The 24,477-nt window shown below is 32.5% G+C and overlaps 1 protein-coding gene across 1 annotated transcript in view; it reads right to left on the bottom strand.

Moving 5' to 3' along the window:
- PCLO (piccolo presynaptic cytomatrix protein) overlaps positions 1-24,477 on the bottom strand; it is a 304,144-nt gene that overhangs the window by 40,376 nt on the left and 239,291 nt on the right. Inside the window, exon 10 of the mRNA XM_054564343.1 lies at positions 12,165-12,290. Coding sequence (XP_054420318.1) covers positions 12,165-12,290 — 126 coding nt within the window. The remainder of the gene's footprint in view (positions 1-12,164; positions 12,291-24,477) is intronic.

Below are 24,477 nucleotides of genomic sequence, written 5' to 3'. Positions count from 1 at the left end.
ATTTCTCTCACTGAAACTAAAAGAAAGCAGATATCACACACAAAAAAAGTCATTAAAGAAAGGGTTTTGTTTTCTTCCAGATATCTTTCTCCTAGTTCCTCATATTCACTTTATACTCTGTTCATTCAGACCCTGATCAAACTTTTCTTCCACAATGAACATCTTCTGTCCTCTGCATTTATAGGCTGCAGGTACTTGAGAGCAAAACAATATCCTATTATATTCTATATTATTCTAGGATATACTTGTGCATAGTAGTTACTGAATAAATGGCTTGACCCATTTTATTCTTTGTTTCCAGTATTCCTAATAACCTTACCTCTCCTCCACAACAATCCTTTAAAGTCTTTTTTTCTGAATTATCTTTTTATCCCTTCCATGTGTCTTTCAGCGTATCACCACTGCATATCCGCATCATCTTATAATTCTGCGCTCAGTATCTCAATGCCTCTTCCTAATAAGAAACAACACCTAATGCAGGGATGAATTCAAATTTTGTAAGGCCCAAGGCTTATGCAATTTTAATAAAAAGTCTAAAATTAGGAATATAAAATTAGATACAAGTGAATATTTGTTAAAAGGACAAAAGAAATCACAACAAATTACAGATGTTAAAAATCTGACAAGCACCACAAACATCACACCTTTCTTAGAACTTCCTGGAACCTTGTAAAGTGCCAGTACAGTTGATGGAGGAGACCTGAGACTTAAGTTTTATTAGTGTTACAAGTTTCCGTTCTGATCTTATTTTTCTTTTATCCCACATTATTAACCTCACATTCTTAATTCAAGTGACTGAATTTCCATTATGTAACACACCCAGCTTATCATGGCTCCCACACTACTCTCTCATCTCCCTTTTCCAAACCTTAACTATATGTTTTGTCTCAAGGCTCAATCTCTTCCCCACAATACTTCATCAGGTAAATGCCTCCTAAGGACATATTATACTGGGTTGGCCAAAACGCTAATTTAGTTTTTTTCCATAAGATGGCTCTAGTATCACTGAGTTGTCTTGAACTTTATTTGAAACAATTTTGTTAGATTCTACTGTGACAGCTGTCATGTCAGCATGTATTAAAAAAAAACTTACAGAATTGATGAATTTTTGTGTAGCCATTTTAATATTGAAGATGGAAGAAAATACATAATGTTTTCAGTATATTATGCTTTATTATTTAAAGAAAGGTGAAAATGCAACTGAAAATGCAAGAAAAGATTTGTATAGTGTATGGAGAAGGTGCTGTGACTGATCAAATGTGTCAAAAGTAGTTTGTGAAGTTTCATGCTGGAGATTTCTTGCTGGAGGATACTCCACAGTTGGGTAGACCAGCTGAAGTCGATTGTGATCAAATCAAGAAATTAATTGAGAACAATCAATGCTACACCACATAGAAGATAGCCAACATACTCAAAATACTGAAATCAATAAAGTCATTGGTGAAAATAAAACGTGTCTTTTATTTTACAAAAAAAACCCCAAAACACAGACTTTTTGGTCAATCCAATAGAAGGGTCTTGTGTAGGATCCCTTATATTTAACACTGAAGACACAGTTTCTGTGATTTTTCAAAAGTCATACACACAAAAAATTGATGAGAAAGATTGGTCCAGTCACTGGGAGCCAGACATATGATACCTGTGCTAGGACTCTGTTCATTAAGGAGAATTGTTTTCAGTCAAAGTTTTAACATGGCCATGTAAGCTACATGAAAGTTAAACAGATAATTCACTTGTATTCGTGCCCATAGATTTTAATCAGAGCTGGAGGTTTACTGATTAATATCTTGTTGATAAAGAGAAAAACTTAGAAATCTTTTAACAGATTAGCCAAAACTATGGTTTTACATTGAGGAGGTGATATAGTTACACGAGAAATGGCATAACTGCCTCATGCATTTTAGTATATTTTTTATTTATTGAGATCTGATATTTAAAATAATATACCATTATAGCAGATACCACTAGCATTTCAAGGTTCTCTTACAGAAAGCCTGAAATTTATAAGATTAATAGCCATCTATGAAAATATCCTCAACAAAATAGCTTCTATAACTACACTGCCACTGTAAACAAAGCATGTAAAATACCTCAGCATATTTCATGCTCATTATTAACCCTGTGAGACAGGTGGAATAAGCTGAAACCTCTTAACTGTACAAGTGACATAAAAGGAGCTTCAGAGAACATAAGTGACTTGCCCAAGTCGTGAAAATGGCATTAATTCAGAGTTTTCTGACTCCATGCTTGGTTCTTTTTTCTATTATGAATAACCTAACATGACCATGGTCAGTTATTCAAGCATGTACAGATATGGGGGACACAGAACTCAATCTTAGTGTAGTAAATGTTCTTGTCACCATCAAAGATATCCAAAGTGAAGGTAAGCACATTCTTTTCGCCACTTATACAAAACACTATGATAAACAGTACATTACATGTTTCTGATACCTTATTTCTAAATCTGATAACCATTTTGCACAGACTATCATTATCCCAATTTCCCAAAGAGAACAGAAGTTAAACAAGTTATCCAGACAGGGTGTGCCACAGCTGGATTTAAATACTGTCATTGATATGTCTGACTCTAAAAATATTTTCTCTATTTATCATTGAAACTAAAGCACTGGCAGTTAGAGATTTGGCATAGACTATTAATTAATAGAGTGTTCAGCATCCTGCTTCGAAAATAAACACTTAAAGTTCACACACATACAAGATGTAGCTTGGCCTTCGCTAGGTAACTCAGTTGGTTGGAACGTCATCCTGTACACCAAAAGCTGGAGGTTCGATACCTGGTCAGGGCACATATCTAAGTTGTAGGTTCAATCCTTGCTTGGAGCATGTAAGGGAGGCAATTGATTGATGTCTCTTTTTCTTTCTCTCTCTCTCTCTCTCTCCTCCCCCTGTCCCACTCCTACTGCTTTCTAAATCAGTAACATAGCCTCAGGAGAGGATTAAACATTTTAGCTTGTTCTATGGCTTATTATTTTAAAAATCCAGAAATTGAAGTACAGAGGCAGTATCACTTGGACATACATAAATATTTCAAGCTATGTCATTCTTGTTGATAAAAGCAATCAAATTAAAGTTTGGAGTATTACGTATACTAAAAATGTGTAAATCAGGTCAATTGTTTAGTTTTCTTGACCTTATGAGAAGCATTATAAGTTTAACAACTTTCTTCTGATAAATTTCAAAATAAATCTTTTCTTGGTAATATAGCTAATCATTAATATCCTGACAAAGTAAGTATGATCACTAAAAATAATATTTACAACCTATCCATCCAGGTACCCAACATTTAAGATAGTTCCCTAAGTATTTATTGGAAAAGCTTTGGTCCTGGCTGGTGTGGCACAGTGGATTGAGTACCGGCCTGAGAACCAAAGGGTCGCCAGTTTGATTCCCAGTTTAGAGCACATGCCTGGGTTGTGGGCTGGGTCCCCAGTGGGGCAAACATGAGAGGCAACCATACATTGATGTTTCTTTCCCTCTCTTTCTCCCTCCCTTCCCCTCTCTCTAAAAATGAATAAATAAAATCTTTTTTTAAAGGAAAGTTTTATATCAACATAAAATATGATCTTGTGTCACATGTACCTAACACACCAGCTTGCGGGAATTTTGAGAAATCTCATGCTAGTTACCAATCCGTACCTGGTTATCCCCCTGGAACAAGAACAAGGAAGCTCACTCATCTGTGTGGTGTGTTTCTTGATCGCCAACCTTGATCTCTGCCATGCCATCTGTAACATATGCCAAAAAAGCATAAGCAGAAATAGAGACTTTCTTGCCTAGGAACATTCTCCCTTAAGTCACACAGGAGTGTGTCTTCTAATAATACTTCTGGAACTAGCTCTTCTACCATATACTTCTTTCTGACCAGGAGCTCCAGAGGCCAACTTCTAAAATCAAAACCACCACTCTAAAAGCAGCTAACTTCACCTTCACTACAACACTCATTCTCAACCATAAATCCAACAGCAATGTCTTGCCAGAAACCCTGTCAAGTTCATCTTTAACAAGAGCTAGCTAGTTAGCTGGACCAATATCACCTGCACTGAAACAACAATTTAAAAATATCCTTGTTACAATTTATGACACAGGCGCATTTCCTTACAGAACAGCATAGGGACAAAAAAAGAGGAACTCATGTCTTTACAAGCCTTATTGTCCTGTGAGAAGCTAACTTTCCGTATAGGTCTGGCTAAATCCACAAGCAAATATTGGACATCACTGGTTTTAACTTTTTGATTTCCTAAGTTCCCACCAATTCATTAAGAAGGTTTTTGAAGTTACATTCAGATCCTAACACTCACCATATTCCTACCTTAGTGCCAAACAACTTTCCAAAATTTTCCCAAACAACTTTAATTTAAATACCAATAATAATAATAATAATAATAATAATATAGTTACAAGTTTTCTTCAAAATATTTTATTAAAGTAACTTCCGACTAATTGGACAATCTATCAATATAAACAAATAATTGTTTTTTATTCACTGGCTTAAAGATGTATAGTTATCATGGATTTATTATAAAAATTTTTGAATTTTAAAACTATTGTTCCTGTATTATATTTCAGAATTATGATGTTATTATACATAATACCAGGAAAAATAACTTGGAAAATAAATTCAAGAAACTTAGTGATTAAATAAATCTTAGAATCAACGAAATGCACATTAATGATTGAATCTGGCCCATTATATTTCCTAAACAAAATTTTATTTTATTTATATTTTCCACTCTGCCTTTTCTTGATATTAGATATCTATATATTAGATAATATTACATAGAGATACAATAATGTTTTAGGTTGATATAAAATGATAGAAAATTATTAAGTTTAATAATAGCAATATGTTCATTTTTTTTATGTTCTAACTTTATTATGTCTATTCAGAATAATGATTAAGTCTTTAGGTAGAATAAATGTCCAGCACTGGGAGCCCATTGAAGCCTCAAATAGACATGACTCAATGTGAAAACAAAATCCAAATTAATCTATATCTTCAATATAATGGCCATCAAACCCCCATAGAAATATTCCTGAAAATTGGCAAGCTAGTTCTAGACTAGAATGTATATGCAAGGTCAAAGGCCAAGAATTGTCTCAAGATGATTTTTAAGAACAGCATTATGAAATTCACCTACTATATGTCAGAACTTAATATAAATATATAATTAAACAGTGTGACATTGATATAGGGATAGACAAACAGACCAGAAGGCTAGGAAAATAACTTAAGTTTAAAGACTTTAGGATAAGGAGAACTTCTTAAATAATTTAAAATATTTATAAACCTTAATAGAAAAAATGATAAATCTGACTATATAAACTTTCAACTTCTGTGAAAAAATAAATACAGAAACTAAAAATACAAGCCACACACTAGAAGAAGGTATTTACAGCCTACATACTTGACAAAGAATTATGTCTACTGTATATGTACATTCCCTAAATTCAATTTAAAATATACAAACAGTCCAATTAAAGAATAAGCTAAAGAACCAGCAAATCACAGAAAGAAAACCTGAGAGGTTAACAGGATTAATAAAATAGTATCATACTCAACTTCCCTGAAGGGAAGGTAAGTGGAAACAACAATGGGATTCCATGCCACATTATATTTGAAAAGCAAATGTAGAGGAAGAGGAACATGAGTGTAGATAAACAAGAACACTAATTTACTACTAATGAATGTAAAAATAATTTAACACTTGGAAGAGCAATTTGGAAAAATCAACTACTGTTGAAGAAACCACACAACATTTTCCTACATTTTCTAATAAGACAGTCATTATAACTCAAAAGTTCAACTTGCATTATAGAAGAAACTCCTGAACATGTGTATAAGGATACCACTTCGAAAATTAATTGTAGTATTGTTTGAAATAGAGAAAGAAATAACCTTGTATATAACCTAACTAACCAGAGAATGTTTAAATTAAACTATAGTTGAGACATAACAATAATAGAAACCTGCCCTTTAGCTAAAATAAATGAACTGGAGCTACATATACCACTTGAATAAATCTCATAAACTCTGACTGAATGTGGCAAAACTCTATGTATAAAAAGATATTTATATAAAATTTCATTAAAAAACAAAATGAATCCTTTTATAGTTATACATACAAAATTATAAAGAACAGTGAAAAAAGTAGCCTTAAAATAAGTCTGGTAGTTTATTTTAGGCTCTGAGAAAGGTTTGGGAGAGGTGGGGTGATTACCGGAGCCTTTAATTGATTTATAGGTACTTATCTCTCCTAAAAATATTAAACAAATACAGCAAAATATGAAGATGTAACATAGTATGGTGGCTACATGGCTGCTCGCCATATTATTCTCTACAGGTTTTTGTACACTTGACATTTGTAATGAAAATTACAGGTTAGCATTTGATTGTTGAATTGCATACATCAAACCATGAATGCAAAGAAGCTCCCTCTGCCCCACTCCCATGATGGGAGGTAGAACACATGTGGGTGGTTGAGTTGGGCATCTCCATAGATGAGGATAAGAGACATGTGAATAAGTTGTGCAAAATTTACGAGGCAGTTTTTTCTGATTGGGGAGGAGGCTTAGGCTAAGGAAAATCACATCTATTTTTAATGAATTAGTACACATTAAATTCTGAATTTCTTGGTTACCATGTAACAAAGCAACCACTGAGCTGTTTCAATAAAATCTTGTAAGACTGAGAGCAAATCACACTCACCATTTAGTGCAAATGAACTACAAACAGAAGCGTCAGGCACCAAACATTTCCACATAGTACTTGCTACTTTGAGACCAAGATTTTAATTTCTAATTTAAAACTTCTGTGATTTGTGCCCATCACCGTCTCTCAACCACCAGCAAGCGCAGTGACTAGGGAGGTTGTGGGCCAGACAACTGCCAGAGAACAATCCCTTTCTTACACTTTGTCACTGCACAGGGAAGTGTGTTGCATTTTCCAGGTTAGAGGGTTTTTTCTCCATCAGTAACAATCTAATTCCCTACCCCCACTCCTGAGATCTGAATTCAAAGGAAAAAAAAAACAAGAAAGAGAAAACTACAGTGAGTTTATGTAAATTTATAAGCTCAATGTTTTATGAACCTGTGCCCAGAGGACACAGTTTCCACTTTGTACATCTTTTCTGAAAAATAATCAAAAGTTATGCTACCAAGTATTGATACTGCCTCCAGTGTACATGACTCTTTACAAATAGTAGAATGTGAATACATGGGTCATTTTATTGGCTTCATACAACCCTATGAGGAGTGACATCTTAATAAGCACCCAATTTTTGTAACTGAAAGAAGTCACCATTCATTTCTATATATGTTGCTTGAAACTATGTTTTATTAGGCACTGTGCAAGTGAATATGCAGAAAAAAATTCAATGTTAAAGGATACAACAGATATATGCACAAAGTGGTAGAGAACAGCAATAAAAATTGAACCTGGTCTTCATCAGATAAAAAATAAAGTGTGTACTTGTCATGAGATAATGAGAATTGTATTATGGACTCCTCAGATTTGGAAATGGCTGAAACTTTGATGTGAGAAGAATATATGAAGAGTTACTTATAAAGAAAGTATAATTTTAAAACCATGCCATTAATTCAAAACTTTTAAAATTGAAATGATATTCAGTAAGTTTGTCTAGGTAAGGGTCTAGAGAAAAGTAAACTTATTACAGAGGAAGCATCTAATTTTTTGAGGCCATTATTTAAAGTGTTGAATATACTGAACTTTGTTTTGATATAAATGTTTATAATCATTTGCCTAGGGATAAATATTTAAAATGGAAGTGGCAAGCTATAAATATACAAAGTCCATATATTCAATGTACTTTTATTTTTTATTTTATTTTTTTAGATGCCAGATTAGTACAAAATGAAGTAACAATATCAAAGACCCAAATAAGAAAATACCTAGTATCATTTAAAACCTCAATATTGATGAACATTTCATGGCTCTGACACTATTAGCTTGAAGTTATTAAATTTTTAGACAGAGCAAATAGCAAGAAATGGCACTTTAGAAATTTCATTAGATTTGTAGTTTAATTCTCCAGATCTTTTGCCTTCATTTTCACAGCAAAACAAAGACTGATCTTATGCACTGAAAGGAAGAATAATAGGTACGAAAAGACCATTTTTTCCAGTATTTGGTTAAAAATATTTATTAAATGTTCCTGGGAAATAAAGTTTGAAATACTAGAAAATAAGGATCCCTCAAGCACCTGACTGCCTGAGTTCTTTTAGAAAATCATTGTAGATTGTTATACTACTGAAAGATTGGGTCAGGAAATATTGCTTAACGGGACACTATCTGTAATTTTTATTTTAGGAGATGGTATACCAAGTAATATTAGAAATATTTTGAAACCAATTTCTTGAGTATAGCCTAATTTATTGAGTGTAGTAATAGTAATTACTACTATTTCTCAGCATTCTGAAAAACAAAATTCTTCAAGATTATTTAACAAGAGAGCTTTGTTCAGAAAGATTTTTCAAAAAGAGGCTGAATAAAACTCTTTGAAAAAATAACCAGAGCAGTGACTCAGAAAGTATACTTAGGATTTTTTTTTTACCCATTTAATATTAGTTACATAAATGATTACTTTCAGAATAGCATTTGACTTATGAATATCAGAAAACCTGCATCATTGAGCAGTATGTTTTAAATCCAGAGGTTAAAAAGCTTGAGGAAATTGGAAGATACTCTTGCTCTCTGCCAAATTAACATGGAGTAGAGTCTATGCAAATTGAACACTGCAAGAGTCTTAACATGTCAGCCCATATGAATCTGGAAAGCCTATTACAGGAGAAATGACCAAACAGAAAAAAAACAGTAGATTCAAACTGTTTCTGAAAAACAGTTTTCTAGTTTGGGGAGGAAAAGATTAGAGTCTATAATTTCTATAGACAACCAATTGTCAGTCGTGTTTTAAATCAGCTGGAAATAATATTGAATCATAAAGGCTCAGTCTATATATTTTTGTATTCATGAATGCAAACAGATATAATCAGAAGAGGTCAAATCAATCCCTATTTCTACCTAGAATTCATTACTCAGATGGAAAAATTAAATCATGTGAACACAAACTCTATCATCTATCTATCTATCTATCTATCTATCTACCTACCTATCTATCTATTCATAAACTGGATATATAATTTTTCTTTTGAAAAGAATTAAACTTATATTGTTGAAATTAACCCTTACTGCCTTCAATAATTTTTTTAAGAATTAATGACAAATATTTGAAAAATTTTTTAAAATCCCAAACTCCAGGGATCAAAATTTGTTGTCATAAAAATTCCTCACATCAGGCTTAAAAAGCAGAATTGTCTTTCAACCAATCTAGTACTTTGAACGATTTTCATATTCTATTAGGGTTTGAGGCTGAGGATTCTGAAGATATCATGTATAAATGAAACACAATTATAGATAAACAAAAATAATATATTAAAACTATACATAAAACTATATATAACTATGCACATAATATATATACACACACATCCAGAGAACATATGGTCTAAACACAATAAGTGCTTATGAATAGTCATCTGGCCTGCGGCCTTCTAGTCAGTCCATCTTTGGACATAAAAAGAATAAACCTTCATCATTTGAGCCTGGTGGCATAGACCATATGGATGGGAGAAAGTAAATGATTTATCATAGGTCAAAGCTACTCCTCAAAATATTTAATGTTTCAAAATCGGGACCTAAATATTGACAATCAAGATAATATCATAACCTCATAGAAATACTACTAAGTATTCTATTAAAGACCTATGTTATAAGAATAAATAAAGCAAAGCTGGATATCAATGAATAAAAATTATGGGTGTGGGTTATGAAAGAACTGGATTCTAGAGACATTCATAAAGAAAGGCCTGACTTGGCATCTTGGCAAAGCTTCAGGAAAATTAATAAATAATATAATCAATGAAAATAAAAACTTATATCATATGTACATAGTTATTAATAACTTCCCCCTTAAACCAATTAGATAAACTACAAAACTACTTGTTTCAAAAGAGATGAGGACTTCAGTGGAGGTCTTTGAGTTTGTACAATCACAAATATAATTTTAAGTATGCTTCAAATTTCTCTTTAATAAGTTTATATCATATCTTTTTTAAATTTATGAACTCATAAAAAGCCATATAAGCTACCAAGTGCAAAGAACATTCCCTCATCACAGTATGCTTGTAGAAATTGTCTTTAAAATCATCCCAATTTTTAGCAGTTGCCAATTTCCATGGTGTAAATACAAAGAAGGTTATGAAATTTTATCTTTAAATCATGCAAGTATTTCTGTTAAATTATATCAGGTGCAGTCATTGCTGCAAATTTTATTTTAAAATAAATTAGCATACTCATTTCTTTCTGGAGTACTTTAATATGAGAATAGTCATGTCACTACCATCCTTAAAAATGGGTCTCAATTCCTGTATCTTAAGTAGATTGGAACACAAAAAAATTAGCATTAATGATATTATTACAGTCATAGAGAATTCATACAGACCCAGTGATCTACTCATGATTGGTATATCTTGATTCATACAGCCTAGTCCTTCATTTAGTTATCTGGTTACCTCCTCTAACTTTTCCTATTTTATGAATATTATTAGAATATTTCTGATATTATGCTTTCAGCAACATATTTGGTAAAACCCTGGTAAAGTGGAACTCTGAAAATGAGCAACCAAATAAACATACACAAATGGCAGAGTTTATAGCATTTGCCTATTTCCATGTTGTAAATACTCTCACTATGGCCAATTTAAGCTACCAATGGGATGACACTGAAAATGAAGTTGGACAGAGGTGTGCAAGCTGATTTCAGCAGGACACTGTGATAAATAAATATTTCCTCAAGTCTGTGGTTATTCTAATAGCCTATCAAAATATTCAGAAACTTTAGCTGGGTTCCAATACATTTAATTAAAGACAATGGCAGTGAATATTTTAGTAAAATTAAAAATTTTAAGTAGTAACAGGAGACATTTTATTAAACTACAAAATGATAGAAAAACAATTTTCAAATAAATATTTGATTTACAGTAAAAATAAAAGACAGGCAGAGGCTACTTTATGATAGAAAATGTTCACTATAAACAATATCACTGAAAACTTGAAAACTACATCTATGCTATAGTTTGGAAAATGCAAATGACTGCATCATCTAATTAACAAGTAAAAATTATCATTATGCATTTTGAGATTCAAGCTGTAACATTTTAGTCAAAGAAATTGATTAAATATAAACTTTATGGGCTATTAGATACATCTGTAAATTTCATTATTTTATAATGCTTATGATTATCGCTTGTGAGGCTGGGGATGGAGGAGTTGAGGAAAAAAAAGAGAGAAAGAACTCATGGACACAGACAACACTGTGTGACTGGGCAGGGAGGAGTGGTGGGTGAAGGCAGAAGAAGGTATGGGGGGATAAATGGTGATGGAAAAAGTTAAATTAAACTAAAAAATAAAATAAAAATAAATTAAAATGCTTATGATGTAACAAGGTGAACGATGTCTAAAGTAGACAGTACCCGGCACAGAAGCTGGCAAACTTTTTCAGTAAAGGATCCAAGAGTATATGTTTTAGGCATTGTAGACCATACTTTCTCTTTTGTGAATACAGTCCTGCTAGAGGAAAAGCATCCATGTTCAATATGTAAATTCATGATCCTGGCTGTGCTCCAATCAAACAATGTTTACGAGAACAGGCAGCAGATGGGTTTGGACCTTGGCTTGCCGATAACTTGCTCACGTGACTTTAACATGTACTGAAACACCTGATGTTTTTATAGCTGTGATTTCAATATAATTTTTCTTAGGATTTATGAAGCATTAATCCCTACAACCAAAGTACCTTTTATTTATAATATTGTCCCAGTCAGTAAATAATCATGACTTATTGCTATTTCTTAAACAAGATATATTCCCATGGCAAACCACCTGCCAAAAGGAAAATACAATTGTAAATAAAACGAACATAGCCGTGGTCATATATTCTTGTATATTACTATGCAAAAATTTAACAACCATAAGAAAAGGATTTCCTAGACAGCAAAAAAGTATGCATATTAAATTGATATTTATATGAGTTCATTTATTTTAATTTATTTGAAATCCTTATTCTTACCTTCCGTAAGTCTCCCTGTCTGTTCTGCACTTCCCCCGGGGAGAATCTTGGCGATATAGGCTCCAATTTCTCCGCTATGTCCAGGGATTTCTTTACCACCCACAATTCTAATTCCTAATCCATTACCTGTATTGAAAAAGTAAAAAATATATATATATATATTAAAAAGGTGGGACAACAATTATCACAAATTATAAGGTGCACACAAAGTGGGCATTGGTGCTCAGGAGTTAACTGGAACATGTATATTGAAACTTAACAATACAAAAGGACATTATTCTTTATTAGTTATATCAAATAGAACTTTCTGAGATCTTGGTAGGATCTGTAGTGATTAACCTGATATTAACAAATACTTCTTAAATTCAGCTATATTCAGTAATATACTAAGGCTTTGTCCATATTGAGCAGATATTTTATAAAAATTTTGTATGAATATATTTCCAGTGTAAGAAACCCCAGAGGATACAATTTACATATAAAATTTAGGAGCATTTTGCTTATAAAGAGATAGTAATGGCTGTCACAAATTGAGAAGGCATAGTCCAAATGTACACATAACTGCAATTGATAAAGTGAAGCATGATTATAACATATGAATTATTATTCACTTTATAGCCTTATTCATTAGGTAATATTGTTTGTGAATTACTATGACACTACCGGGCACAATAAAGTTATTCTTGACTGATGAGTAACTGAGTAAACTGTTCCTTACTCCAAAGAACAGCTTGTTCTGTAATTAGCCACATGAAGAAAAGATGGAGAATGATTACCATGAGAAATATAATTGAGATAGAAATGGTCTTTTACTATTTTAAGTTAATGTTCTTAAAAACCAACTAATAATTAGTAAGCGTATACAACACCAGATATATTTTTGTTACAAATGTCAAGAATTTAAAATGACAGTACTAAAAGACAGCAGAAATATTCCTCATTTCTGAAGTTATAATTATCTCTTTAAATTAAAATATATTCCATTCAGTAATTGAAGTACCATTTTCAACTCTTTCAAAATCCCCAAAATATGAAGTCAGCTCTCTTCAAAATCCTGTTCCCTTCTCATTTTACTCTTCAAAAATAATCCTTCTAGTTAGCATCAGCACATGTTCAAACATTCAAAAAGCAGTGGCACTGAATTATTAAACCTTTCTGTCATTTATCCAGTAGGGATATATTTTGGTAAAATATGTCTCTTATTCCCAGGTGATGTGATACCCTCAAATGAATTCCCTTGCTCCTTTTCTTCCTGCCTCCCTCCTTCCCTTCCTTCCATCCTTCTTCCTCCATCGTTTTTTCCTTTTTTTTCTCCCTCTACTTTCCTAGTACCTGATCTCCTGTCTCTGCTTTTTCACCAGGCTAAGTGTTCTGAAGATTTAGTATTAAAAAAAAGAACAAATTAGCTAAATGCATCCAAGTGTACTGCTGTTGTCAAGGGGTCAGAGTTAAATAAGATACTAGCTCTCTCTGGTCTCACTGTGGAGCTTTTCTGTCACAAGTTTCCGGGTCTAGTGTTACTATTCTTAGTAGAGATTGATTTATGATACAAATTAATGACAACTGAATAAATGCAGAACACCATCTAATATATGACTTAATAGTATCAACTAACTCTGGGCAGAGACAATTGAGTTTTCAGGCATTAGCCTTAAGGATTCATCATAATTGATTCTACTGTAAGGTATTAGAGATTATGTGTTAAAACCTAGCGGATGAAGACAAGTTTTTAGTCACTCTCTATTCAATTAATTTAGCCTATTTTTTAGTGTACTAAGGGCATTTTATAAGTTATAAAATGAGGATTAAAAATAGCCAGCCTGCCCTGACCAGCGTGGGTGAGTGTCCTCCTGCAAAGTGAAAGGTCATTGGTTCAATTCCTGGTTAGGGCACATGCCTGGGTTGCAGGCTGGTCGCTGGTTGGGGTGTGTGCGAGAGGCAACCAATCGATGTTTCTCTCACACATCTATGTTTCTTTCCCTCTCTTTCTCCTTCTCTTCCTCTCTCTCTAAAAATAAATAAAATCTTTAAAAAAATAAAAATAGCTGGCCATAATTAAAGGGTTCGTCTATGGAATTTATCTGTGAAAAACAGAAATAGAGTGTTAATCAAAGATTTGGTTTCACTTCCCATGGCTGAATCACTCATAAGCTATAATTCATCACTTGTTAAAGATTTCATAAAAATCCACAGAGGTATTGAATTTCTAAAGTGGTCAACATGTTCAGATCAAGCTTAAGGCATGGTCAGTCTAAGACCCAAAAATATGACTCATGATTATTTCCTTAGTGTAAAGACATATGTTAAAGACCATGCCTTAATCAAAATTTATCATGATTTATGTTAAAACTTAACAGAGAAGGGTAGAGTAGGGTATAGTAGAGTGCTCAGAAAATTGATCCTAATACTACTGTTTAAGCTTAAATATTAGAATATACATGTAAGATAATATGAGACTAGACATATTGATTAATGGGCCAGAACAGAGAACTGAGAAATAAACCCATGCCTTTCTGATCAATTGATATTGGACAAAGATCACAAGAGCCTACAATGGAGCAAAGACAGTCCCTTCAATAAATGGTGCTGGGAAAACTGGAGTGGTACGTGCAACAAAAAGAAACTAGACCACCAACTTATATCATACACAAAAATACTGAAAATGGATAAAATACCTAAATGTAAGTTGCTAAACTATAAAAATCCTGTATGAAAAATCTTTACATTTGCATTTAATTTTAGTTTAATTCTACTTTAATTGTATATATTTATTAAAATATATTAAAAGCTATAATATTTTTAAATTTACAGTGTTTTTATTTTTATTGTTAAAATAATAGATGAAAATATTATGATGCTATACTTAGAGTATTAAGCTTATACAAAATTAAAATAGTTATTTGATTTCAACACTATCATATTCCATATCTAAGCATCAAGGAGAGCAAAATTTGTGTCAGTGAACATATAATCTTATGATTAGTAGTGTTTAAATCAATAGTTTATTATTCATAAAAATATTATCACAAAATGAAGATGTATTATATAGCTTAGTAATATCATTAATTGGCCTAAAAAAGAAGATATCATATTATCATTAGAAAAGACTATCATTGTAAATATTAATGCTAATGAAGTACTAAGACTGATGCAAAAGTCTCTGAAGGGGCAGTTCAATTAAATCTATTTTTATATTTTACATGTTAATTATATACTCTTGGGTAAGGCTGGAAGGTTTATTTTTGTACTCTTTCACCTATTAATTTCTATGTTATAAATTATCTACATAAATGTTTAACAAAATAAACCAAATATATTTAAAATCATAGTGACATCCCCTTTGTATCCTGCCAAATGCTACCTTAATTCATTAATATCTGAACATTCAGACCTAAAGAATATTTGACTATTGTCCTTTCTCTTTAATAATTTTTGCTCATTATAAGAAAAGCATTCCTACAAACTCAATTAAGCATACCGATTGCATTAATAGCAATTCATACTTGACTGTTTCCAGGAATATCAAAATGGCAATACCAGATTCATGACAAATCTAATCTGACTCTAAGCGTGAGCACGCAAGTTATAAATGCAGCAATTTCTATGAGCTTTTTCTAATCCATCCAGTTGCTGTGTAGTATCATTTTTCCTAGTTTTAAATAAGTATCTTTTATGTGCGTGAAAGATTCAAAGAGAAATTTTATCTCATCTCCATGAGTTAAAGTTCATACTTACCTTTTCTAATATAACATAAATAATGATAAGATAAAAATGTTACATGGTGTTCAAGGTATGTATAGAAGACTATTTATACTCATACCATACTACATGGAATGGGTCCAAGTTGGCCTGTACTAGGGCTCAAATTGCCATTGGCATGGGAAATGAGAAAAGTCACAAAAATATATGAAAATACACTAGTATTCTGGTTAGTTGAACATCTTTAAAATGGCAGATGATGCATGTACTGATGAAGCAAGTTTCTTAAAAGGGCATAGAATTTCCCTAACAATACTTCAGAAATAATTCCCACCAAGAAATTTCTTAGCACTGCCATCCTCATAAATGTACATCTCCCTCATGCAGTAACATAAGGATTTCTTCTTTATTTTAGCTTATATAAGGCAATTGCAAAATTATAAGCATAAAAAACAAATTTGAGGGGTTTGTATGATATTTCTGTAAAAGGCAATTAAAAATATATTTATTCCCTGGTAGCATCATGCTTCCTGATTTCAAGCAATATTACAAAGCTATAGTAATGAAAATTATGGTATTGGCATAAAAATCAAAACAGTTCAGTAGAACCAAATACAGAGCCAAGAAATAAACCATGCATATATTACTGATTAATTTACAACAAAGAATCCAAGAATATTCAATGGGAACAGAGTTTCTTCAATAAATAGCATTGGGGAAATGGCAGACACATGCAAAAGAAAAAAACTGGATCTTTATCTTACAACATACACAGAAATTAACTCAAAATGGATAAAGAATCTAAGTGTAAGTCTTGAAACCATAAAACTCCAAGAAGAAAACATAAGTGATAAGCCCCTTGACATCAGACTCAGCTATAATATTTTGGATTTGACAGCAAATGCAACAAAAGCAAAAATAAACAAGTGGAACTACTTCAAACTAAAGAACTCTGTAGAGCAAAAGAAACCATCAACAAAATGAAAAGGTAACCAAATGAATGGGATAAAGGCTTTGCAAATAAAATATTTGATAAGGGGTTAATATCTAGAATACATAAAAATTCATACAGCTAAGTAGCAAAAATCAAAACAATCCTGTTAAAAATGGGTAGAGGATCTGAATGTACATTTTTCTAAAGAAGATATAGAGAAGGGCACTAGGTACATGAAAAGGTGTTCAGCATCACTAACCATCAGGGAAGTGCAAATCAAACCACTTTAAGATGTCACCTCATACCAGTTAGAACAGCTATTATCAAAAAGACAGAAATAAATGTTGGTGAGAGTGAGGAGAAAAGAGAACCCTGGTGCACTGTTGGCGGGAATGTAAATTGGTACAGCTATTATGGAAAACAGTATGGGATTTCTTCAATAAAAAAAAGAATTACCATATTACCCAGCAATCCCATTTCTGGGTATTTACCTAAAGAAAATAAAAATACTAATTCAAATGATATGTCTGCCCCCATATTCACTGCAGCATTATTTACAACAGCTAAGATATGGAAGCAACCTAAGAGTCTATTGACGGATGAATGGAGAAAAAAAAATTGTGGTCTGTATACCCAATGGCATATTATTCAGCCATAAAAGAGGGAAATATTGCCATTTGTAACAACAAGAATGAACTTTGAAGGTGTTTTGCTAAGTGAAAGAAGCCAGTCAGCGAAAGTAAATAATGTCTGTTCTCACTATATGAGGAATCTTATAAAAACACCAGGAAACAAAACAAACAAATAAAAAAACATGCCCATAGATACAGAGAATAGATTTGTGACTGCCCAAGGTGGAAGGATGAGGGTAAGGGGTGTTGAAAAATGGGTAAGAGGGTTATAAAGTACAAAATTCTAGCTATAAAATTAATGAATCATGGGGATGTAATGTACAGCATGGTGACTATATTAATAGTATTATATTGAATAGTAAAAAGTTGCTAAGAGTATAGATCTTAAAAGTTTTTATCACAAAAAATTTTTATAACAGTGTATAGTGATGGGTGTTAATTATACTTATTGTGATCATTTCCCAACATCTACAAATATCAAATTATGATGTCGTACACCTGAAACTAATGTAATGTTATCTATCAACATTACCAAAATAAAAACAATTTACTCCATTTAGTGATACTTCTGGTCCAAAACAAAGTGATTCTTTGACATAGAAGTGGATGTTATAAAATTAGAAGATAGGTTCAGTTTACAGATATGGACCTAATAGTGACTGGTTTAGGTACTGATCTCATTAATCACAGGCAAGAACTGGACATGGGTCACTTACAATGTGCGTTAAAGAAAATTGTTATGTTGGGGGAGATACCTATGCAACCCTAGAATGTCATTGCAAATTTAACAGTTTAAATTTACACTTAGCTATAATGTGCTTTCCAAAATAAATGTCAGTTTTACTTATATAAACAGTAAGTAGGAAGAAAAATACTATTCTAATTCAAAATTGAATAATACGTGTTCCTTTTGTACTTCTGGACATAATAGGGGTCACAGAATTACTCTATCATGACTCCCAATGAGTCACTTCCTATATAATACCCTCCCTTTGAGTACTTGTAAAATGTGAATCTCGTTTATAAACAAAAGAACTGAAAAAGGTGATGTGACTGTCACAACCACAATTATATTATATAAGACTCCATCCTACAGATTAGCATGAGAGTCTCTGCTGGCCTTGAAGAAGTAAACAGCAATCTGCAGAAGCCCTGAGAGAGGGACACATGGCAAGGAGTTGAAGGGTGACTCTAGATGCTCAGAGTGGCCACCAGCTGAGAGCCAGCAAGAAAACAGGGACCTTAGTCCCACGACTTGGAGGAACTGAATTCTACCAATAACCACATGAGCTTGGATGAAGATTCTCAAGCTCCAGAACGGAAAACAGTCCAGCCAACAGATTGCAGCCTTGTGAGATCCTGAGCAGGGGACCCAGTTAAGTCATGCCTGGATTCTTGACCCACGAAAATTGTGAGATACTAAATATGTATTGTTTTAGGTCATTAAATTTGTTATACATCAACAGAAAATAGAAAAACAAAAGTTGTATGCTGAGTTTTCTGTGCACATAATATGGACACTATGTTGGGAGGAAAACTTGTAGAACATTTGTGGTTATAGCAGTTACCATAGTGATTGAGCAGTGACTGAAGGTAGGGATAATAGTAAAACCAGCCATGAAAAGTAACCTTTTGCTGTTCATAAAGAAGAGGAACAGTGCTGTGTTTCAGTTCTGCAATGTTGGAGCTCTGCTGTAATGTGTATAGCAAGTATATGGCATCTAAGCATAACTAAATATATAATTGAATGAATAATGAATAATGAATAGATGAATACAGAAATGCCTATTTTTCCCCAAGTGGGGCTAATGCATCAATGATAATGGTGCTAAAAATAGATTTGTATTGTATTCTATGTTCAAAAAATGCCTTTAAAATTACATTAACTTATTGGATCTTAAACTAAAACAAACAAACAAAAACACCCTGTGTTTTATACATTAGAAAAATGAGGCTTTGAGAGATTGGTTGCTCAAGGCAACACGTGATGTATGGGAAGCTAGAGTGGGGCCCACACTCTCACTGTGAGTGACTCAGAAATGCGACTCCTGTCTGGTTAGGGCCAGCTGGTTAAGGATCAGAAGGCATGGGTTTGGGAGCAGCACATCCAGCCCTTCCTTTACTCATTGAGTTGTAAAGAGGAGAGTGATGGGATAGATTGAAATCAGAGCATTAAAAGGAGAATCTACCAAGGTATAAAAAATGCAGGAGATAATCATCTCTCAGGCAAGACTGAGGAGAAAAATATTTCTGGCTTAAGCAGCCCACAAGTCATGCAGTACTTAATCTGTAGGTCTAATTAGTTGGGAAAGATCATGCTTGTTTTGTCAATGTAATTTCAATTTTTCTATTGATGAATAACTTCTTATGCCTTGTTTATATCATTAGCAAACATTAAAAGCATAAAATTGTTATTTTTAGTTTTATATTTTTTATCATTTTTGTAACTTAGCATTTGTATTACAAATATGAAATGCATACAGATATCTGTTAAATGATTAAGTAATTGAATTAATACTTAAATATCTTGGCATGTAAATATATAAAGAACACACTGCATACAGGCCTGGTAACATAATAAGTATTATTTGTACTACTACTCCTGGGAGGAGCTGAGGAGCAGATTCAAAAAAATATCCTGAATTTGCTGAGTCACTTTAGGAATATAAATAAAAACCAGGTGCCAAGATTATTTTTGCACTGCACACTTAACCTGTTCTTATCAAAACCAATTTGCTATTGGTGAGTTATTCAACATAGTTCAACTGATGCTACCTTCCTCCCCATACACACACACATGCACATACACACGCACATACACACACACACATATGTGTGTGTGTATCTCAGGGGATATTTGTCATTAAAGTGTAATTTAATATAATTATTTTGGTTATTTTCATTACTCTATTAGAAAAAGCGTTACTACCATCTGGAATAAACAAGAAATGTTACATGTTACACAGTCCACTGAAATTATGTTTTAAGCAAAAAGAGAACTGCTTTAATTTTCATCTAATTTTCTATTATATCAGATTTATTGAACTTTTAATTATTAAATCTCACAAAATATATGACTTTGAATTGATGAATTCTATTTGGTTTCTGTATCTTGTGCCAGTATTATTTTATATTTGATACATTATTTTTTCCAATCTCTTCAATATCATCTTTAGGAGTAGAAAGAAAAAGGAAGTAACATTTTGAGAATTACTTCTATATGTCTTATACTATTTAAAACACTTTTCTCTATAACTTTTCACGTTATGTACTATCCATACCATTTCTGAAGAGAAAAGCTGAGACTAAGGAAGGTTAGAAGCTTGCCGAGGTTGGTCTAGCATATAAAAAAGCTAAGAGCCCTTTTTTTTCTTGATACCCACATCTTTGTTCTTTCTATATACATTAGCTCAGCGCTCTCATTGTAAAGAAAATATTCTAGAAGAGCAATATAAACCCTATTCTTTCATTGAATCTCATTTCTTACTGCCCATTTTCCCATAACAAATTCATATATATTTTACATTTGTACCCTTAAATTTCATTAATATTACCACTTATCTTCCTTTCCTCTAAGTTAAACATCTTGAATGTCTTCATCTTCCCTTCACAGAATCAATTAAATTCCTATAATTTCCTTTTAAAAGTGAATAGAAAAATGTGCTAACTTACGCAGTTAGAAGCAAAACCTATAATGTCACTTCTTTGGCAGGGGCACTACTGTGCAAGCAATATTTACCCTAACAGAAGTCTACGGTAGTGATGATAACCTAGAACTAGCTCTGACAGTAAACGCTTTCTTTGTTACTGAGGTAATAGGCGCAAGCTTTCATTAAAATCTATCAGGAAGAAATTGTCATTTTAGGTTCAACTTAAAATTCTGATTAAACCAGGACCTTATTATATTTCAATAGTTTTACTTAGTTTATTTCTAAAAATAATTTGAGAGGCTTACAATGAAAAATGTATCATATATAATTATACTGTTAAAATAGAAATTAAAGAGGAAAAGCCATCCTGAATGGGCAGGGAGAAATTTCGTGTCAGGACCCAGTTTGTAGGATCTGTTCAGCTCCCCAGATGGCCCAGCAGTTAGAACGGAACATATGTTCTCAAGGTGACAAATACGCTTTCTCTTGGTGTTCCACAAGAAGCAGAAGAGATGACATAATTGTTTTAACTTTTCTGTACTAAGACTTGGCCTGATATGAAAAAATTTCCTCATGAAATGTTCACATAAATGATGTTGGAGGGGCATTAAGTGTGGAGTAGCTCACCACAATTTTGCTTCAGTTCCTCTCTATTTGTTGTACCATATTTGTGGAGAGTAGTGCAGGTTCAAGTTAAAAAAAATGAAACACTTTAAAAAACTGGTGTACCTTTTTCTTTATGGTTAAGCTACTTTCAAAATTCAACTTTGAAGTAAACAATTTTTTAAAAACCCTCAGAAAGGAAGCTATATTTTCCATGATTTCAATGATGCCTATCCGGCCAATCAAATCGAGACTCTTTGTCTACCTAGTAACTTTGGTCCCTTTTACATACTCTGTGGTATAGCAAAACAAAACGAAAACATCCCAACTAACAATACTCTATGCTCCCGCATATTAAATAAGTAAGTCAAATTATGGTCTAAGGTCTAACATTAAGACTAAATATTATGTGCTACCTCATTAACTAGAGAAATCAGGAGGGCCTTAAATAGCCTCACCAAAAGATCTCTTTCCCAAACTGGTGAACAAGATCCCTTATTTGAACAACCCTCCTTATTAAGGGGATCAGATGCAGTTCCTCCTTATTCTTGTGTAGAAGGTTTCAGTTTCCTGCCAGCTGAATATATGTTACTAATAAACTGCTCTTGATCTTGTCTCTCAAGTGTCAGGTGTTGTGCTTGGCCATTGCTGTACTCTTGGATAAGAATCTTTCCATCATTGTCCAAGTGAATAGGAGGCAATTAAGCTATTAAATACAGGATAAAATATCAGCCTGATAGTAAGTGTTATTCAAATGTGGCTTTTGATCAAAGGAGAAACTGCTGTTTTTAAAATTTGGATTTTGATTTAAGTTAAAAATATTTTGAAGTAATAAAAATATTTCTTAAATGTGTATCAATTTATATTCCTACAATGAATAGCACATGAAAAACTACATTTTTAAACTGGGAATGCAAATTGGTAGAACTCGTCTGGTAAGAAATTTGATAAGGAAACACCAAAGATAGCCCTCATTTTTACACAGTAATTTTATTTCTGGGAACATATTTTAAGAAAATATTAAACATTGTGGCAGCATTTTCCATTGTGACATTGTTTATAGTAGTCAAAAGGAGAAGATGAAATAATGACCAACAACTGAAGAATGGATGAAGTAAATATCTACACAATAAAAAACTAGTCATTAAACATGTTTGTAAAGAATTTTTGATGTAACAGGAAAATGACTTTACCAGGCAATTTATACTATATTAAAAGTATGTATGTAAACTATATTGCAATATACCATCAACTTTTGGTGTGTGTGTACATGGGTATAAAGAAAACAGGAAGGAAAAAAATAAAGTATAAATTGTAAAATTATGATGGCTTTTATTTTCATCTTTTCACTTTTTGCCAGTACTATATTTTACAGATCTATCGATCTATCAATCCATCCAACCATCCACCTATCCATCCATCCATCCATCCATCTTCATACACACATACACAGCACACTCATTTTATGTATACATACATACAGAAAGGGTCAAAAATGATGTGCATTAGCTAATGGTGGCGGAGAGCCAGATGGGAGGTTTGCTTTTGATCTCTCTAAGAGGAAACAGAGAAATTAAAATCTTCATGAGAAAATGGGGGAAAGGGGAGTTGTCCACCCCATTCATAAAATTCTTTGTACAAATGATTATTGTACAAAAATTGTACATACATGTACTTATAGTTTGTTGCAATATTTTAATTTTCAACATATAGTTTTTAGTATTCACCACTTTACATGTATTAGTTCTACTTCTTCAAGTATCTTGCAATTCTTGGAAGCAAACTTCTTGAATAAACTTTTCCTATATCTGCCTTGTATCTAGTCTAAGGTTGAATCTGTATCAATAATAAATATATACTTAATTTTAGTGAAAAATAGTCCTTTATTATAAATTTCCTTTCTGTAATCTTTTATTATTTGAAACATTTTAAAGCTGTTTTAACAGTAAGAGAGGGTGGGTAAACTGTGTTTTCAGTAGTTTTATTGAGGTGGAGCATCAGGGTGTTTTTTTTTTTTAACTAATGTGTTGATCATAATATTATATCTTTGAGAAATATTGACTTAATAAACTATTAATAAACTATCTTTGAGAAATAAGACTTATTAAACTATTGTTACCATCTAGAAGGTTCTACCTCAAGTCTGCATCCTGCTATACCTGTAAATCATTTCTATGCAAAGTTTATGAATTTTCATTGTAAACACTTACAGGTACGAAAAGAAAGGATGATATTATTGTTTGGTGGAAATGGTTATATTCTATTTCAGAAGCAAATAGAAAACTTGTAAATGCAAAGCAAACAATATAAGTATTTTTATATATTAGGTCCCTAACATATTTAAGATTTTCATCTTTTCTTGGATTTTTCATATATAATTTTTTGCTTGCGTATTGGGACAATATAATGAATGGTCAACTTACGTAAATAAGGCCACATCACAAATGTAACTTCCTATTAAAAAACTTACCCTGAGTCAATATGAGGGCTCTCTTGCTGTGTATATAGGTATGTATGTATGTATGTATGTATGTATGCAAACGTCCTTTCATCCTCCATATATGAAAATATAATTCACCCAATGCTTTCATATATTGCCAGTGTTTGAGATTTCCATTGAATAATTAGAAAAGTGGAATGTCTGACTAACTGTGGTTGACTTTTAAAAGTGTCATTTAACATTTCTCAGCTTTTTAAATTTTTAGACCAAAACCCCCCTTCCAGTGAATACTGAAGCAGGTAAAGAGAGGAAAGAATTCTATAGCAGGGTTACAGTAGCACAGTCCCTACATTGT

This window comes from Pteronotus mesoamericanus, unplaced genomic scaffold (genome assembly GCF_021234165.1).
Source record: "Pteronotus mesoamericanus isolate MK-2021 breed Mesoamerican mustached bat unplaced genomic scaffold, CSHL_Meso_final scaffold_85, whole genome shotgun sequence".
NCBI lineage: Eukaryota > Metazoa > Chordata > Mammalia > Chiroptera > Mormoopidae > Pteronotus > Pteronotus mesoamericanus.
The sequence above is the reverse complement of the archived record's forward strand: the minus strand, read 5'-3'. Positions and strand labels throughout refer to the sequence as shown.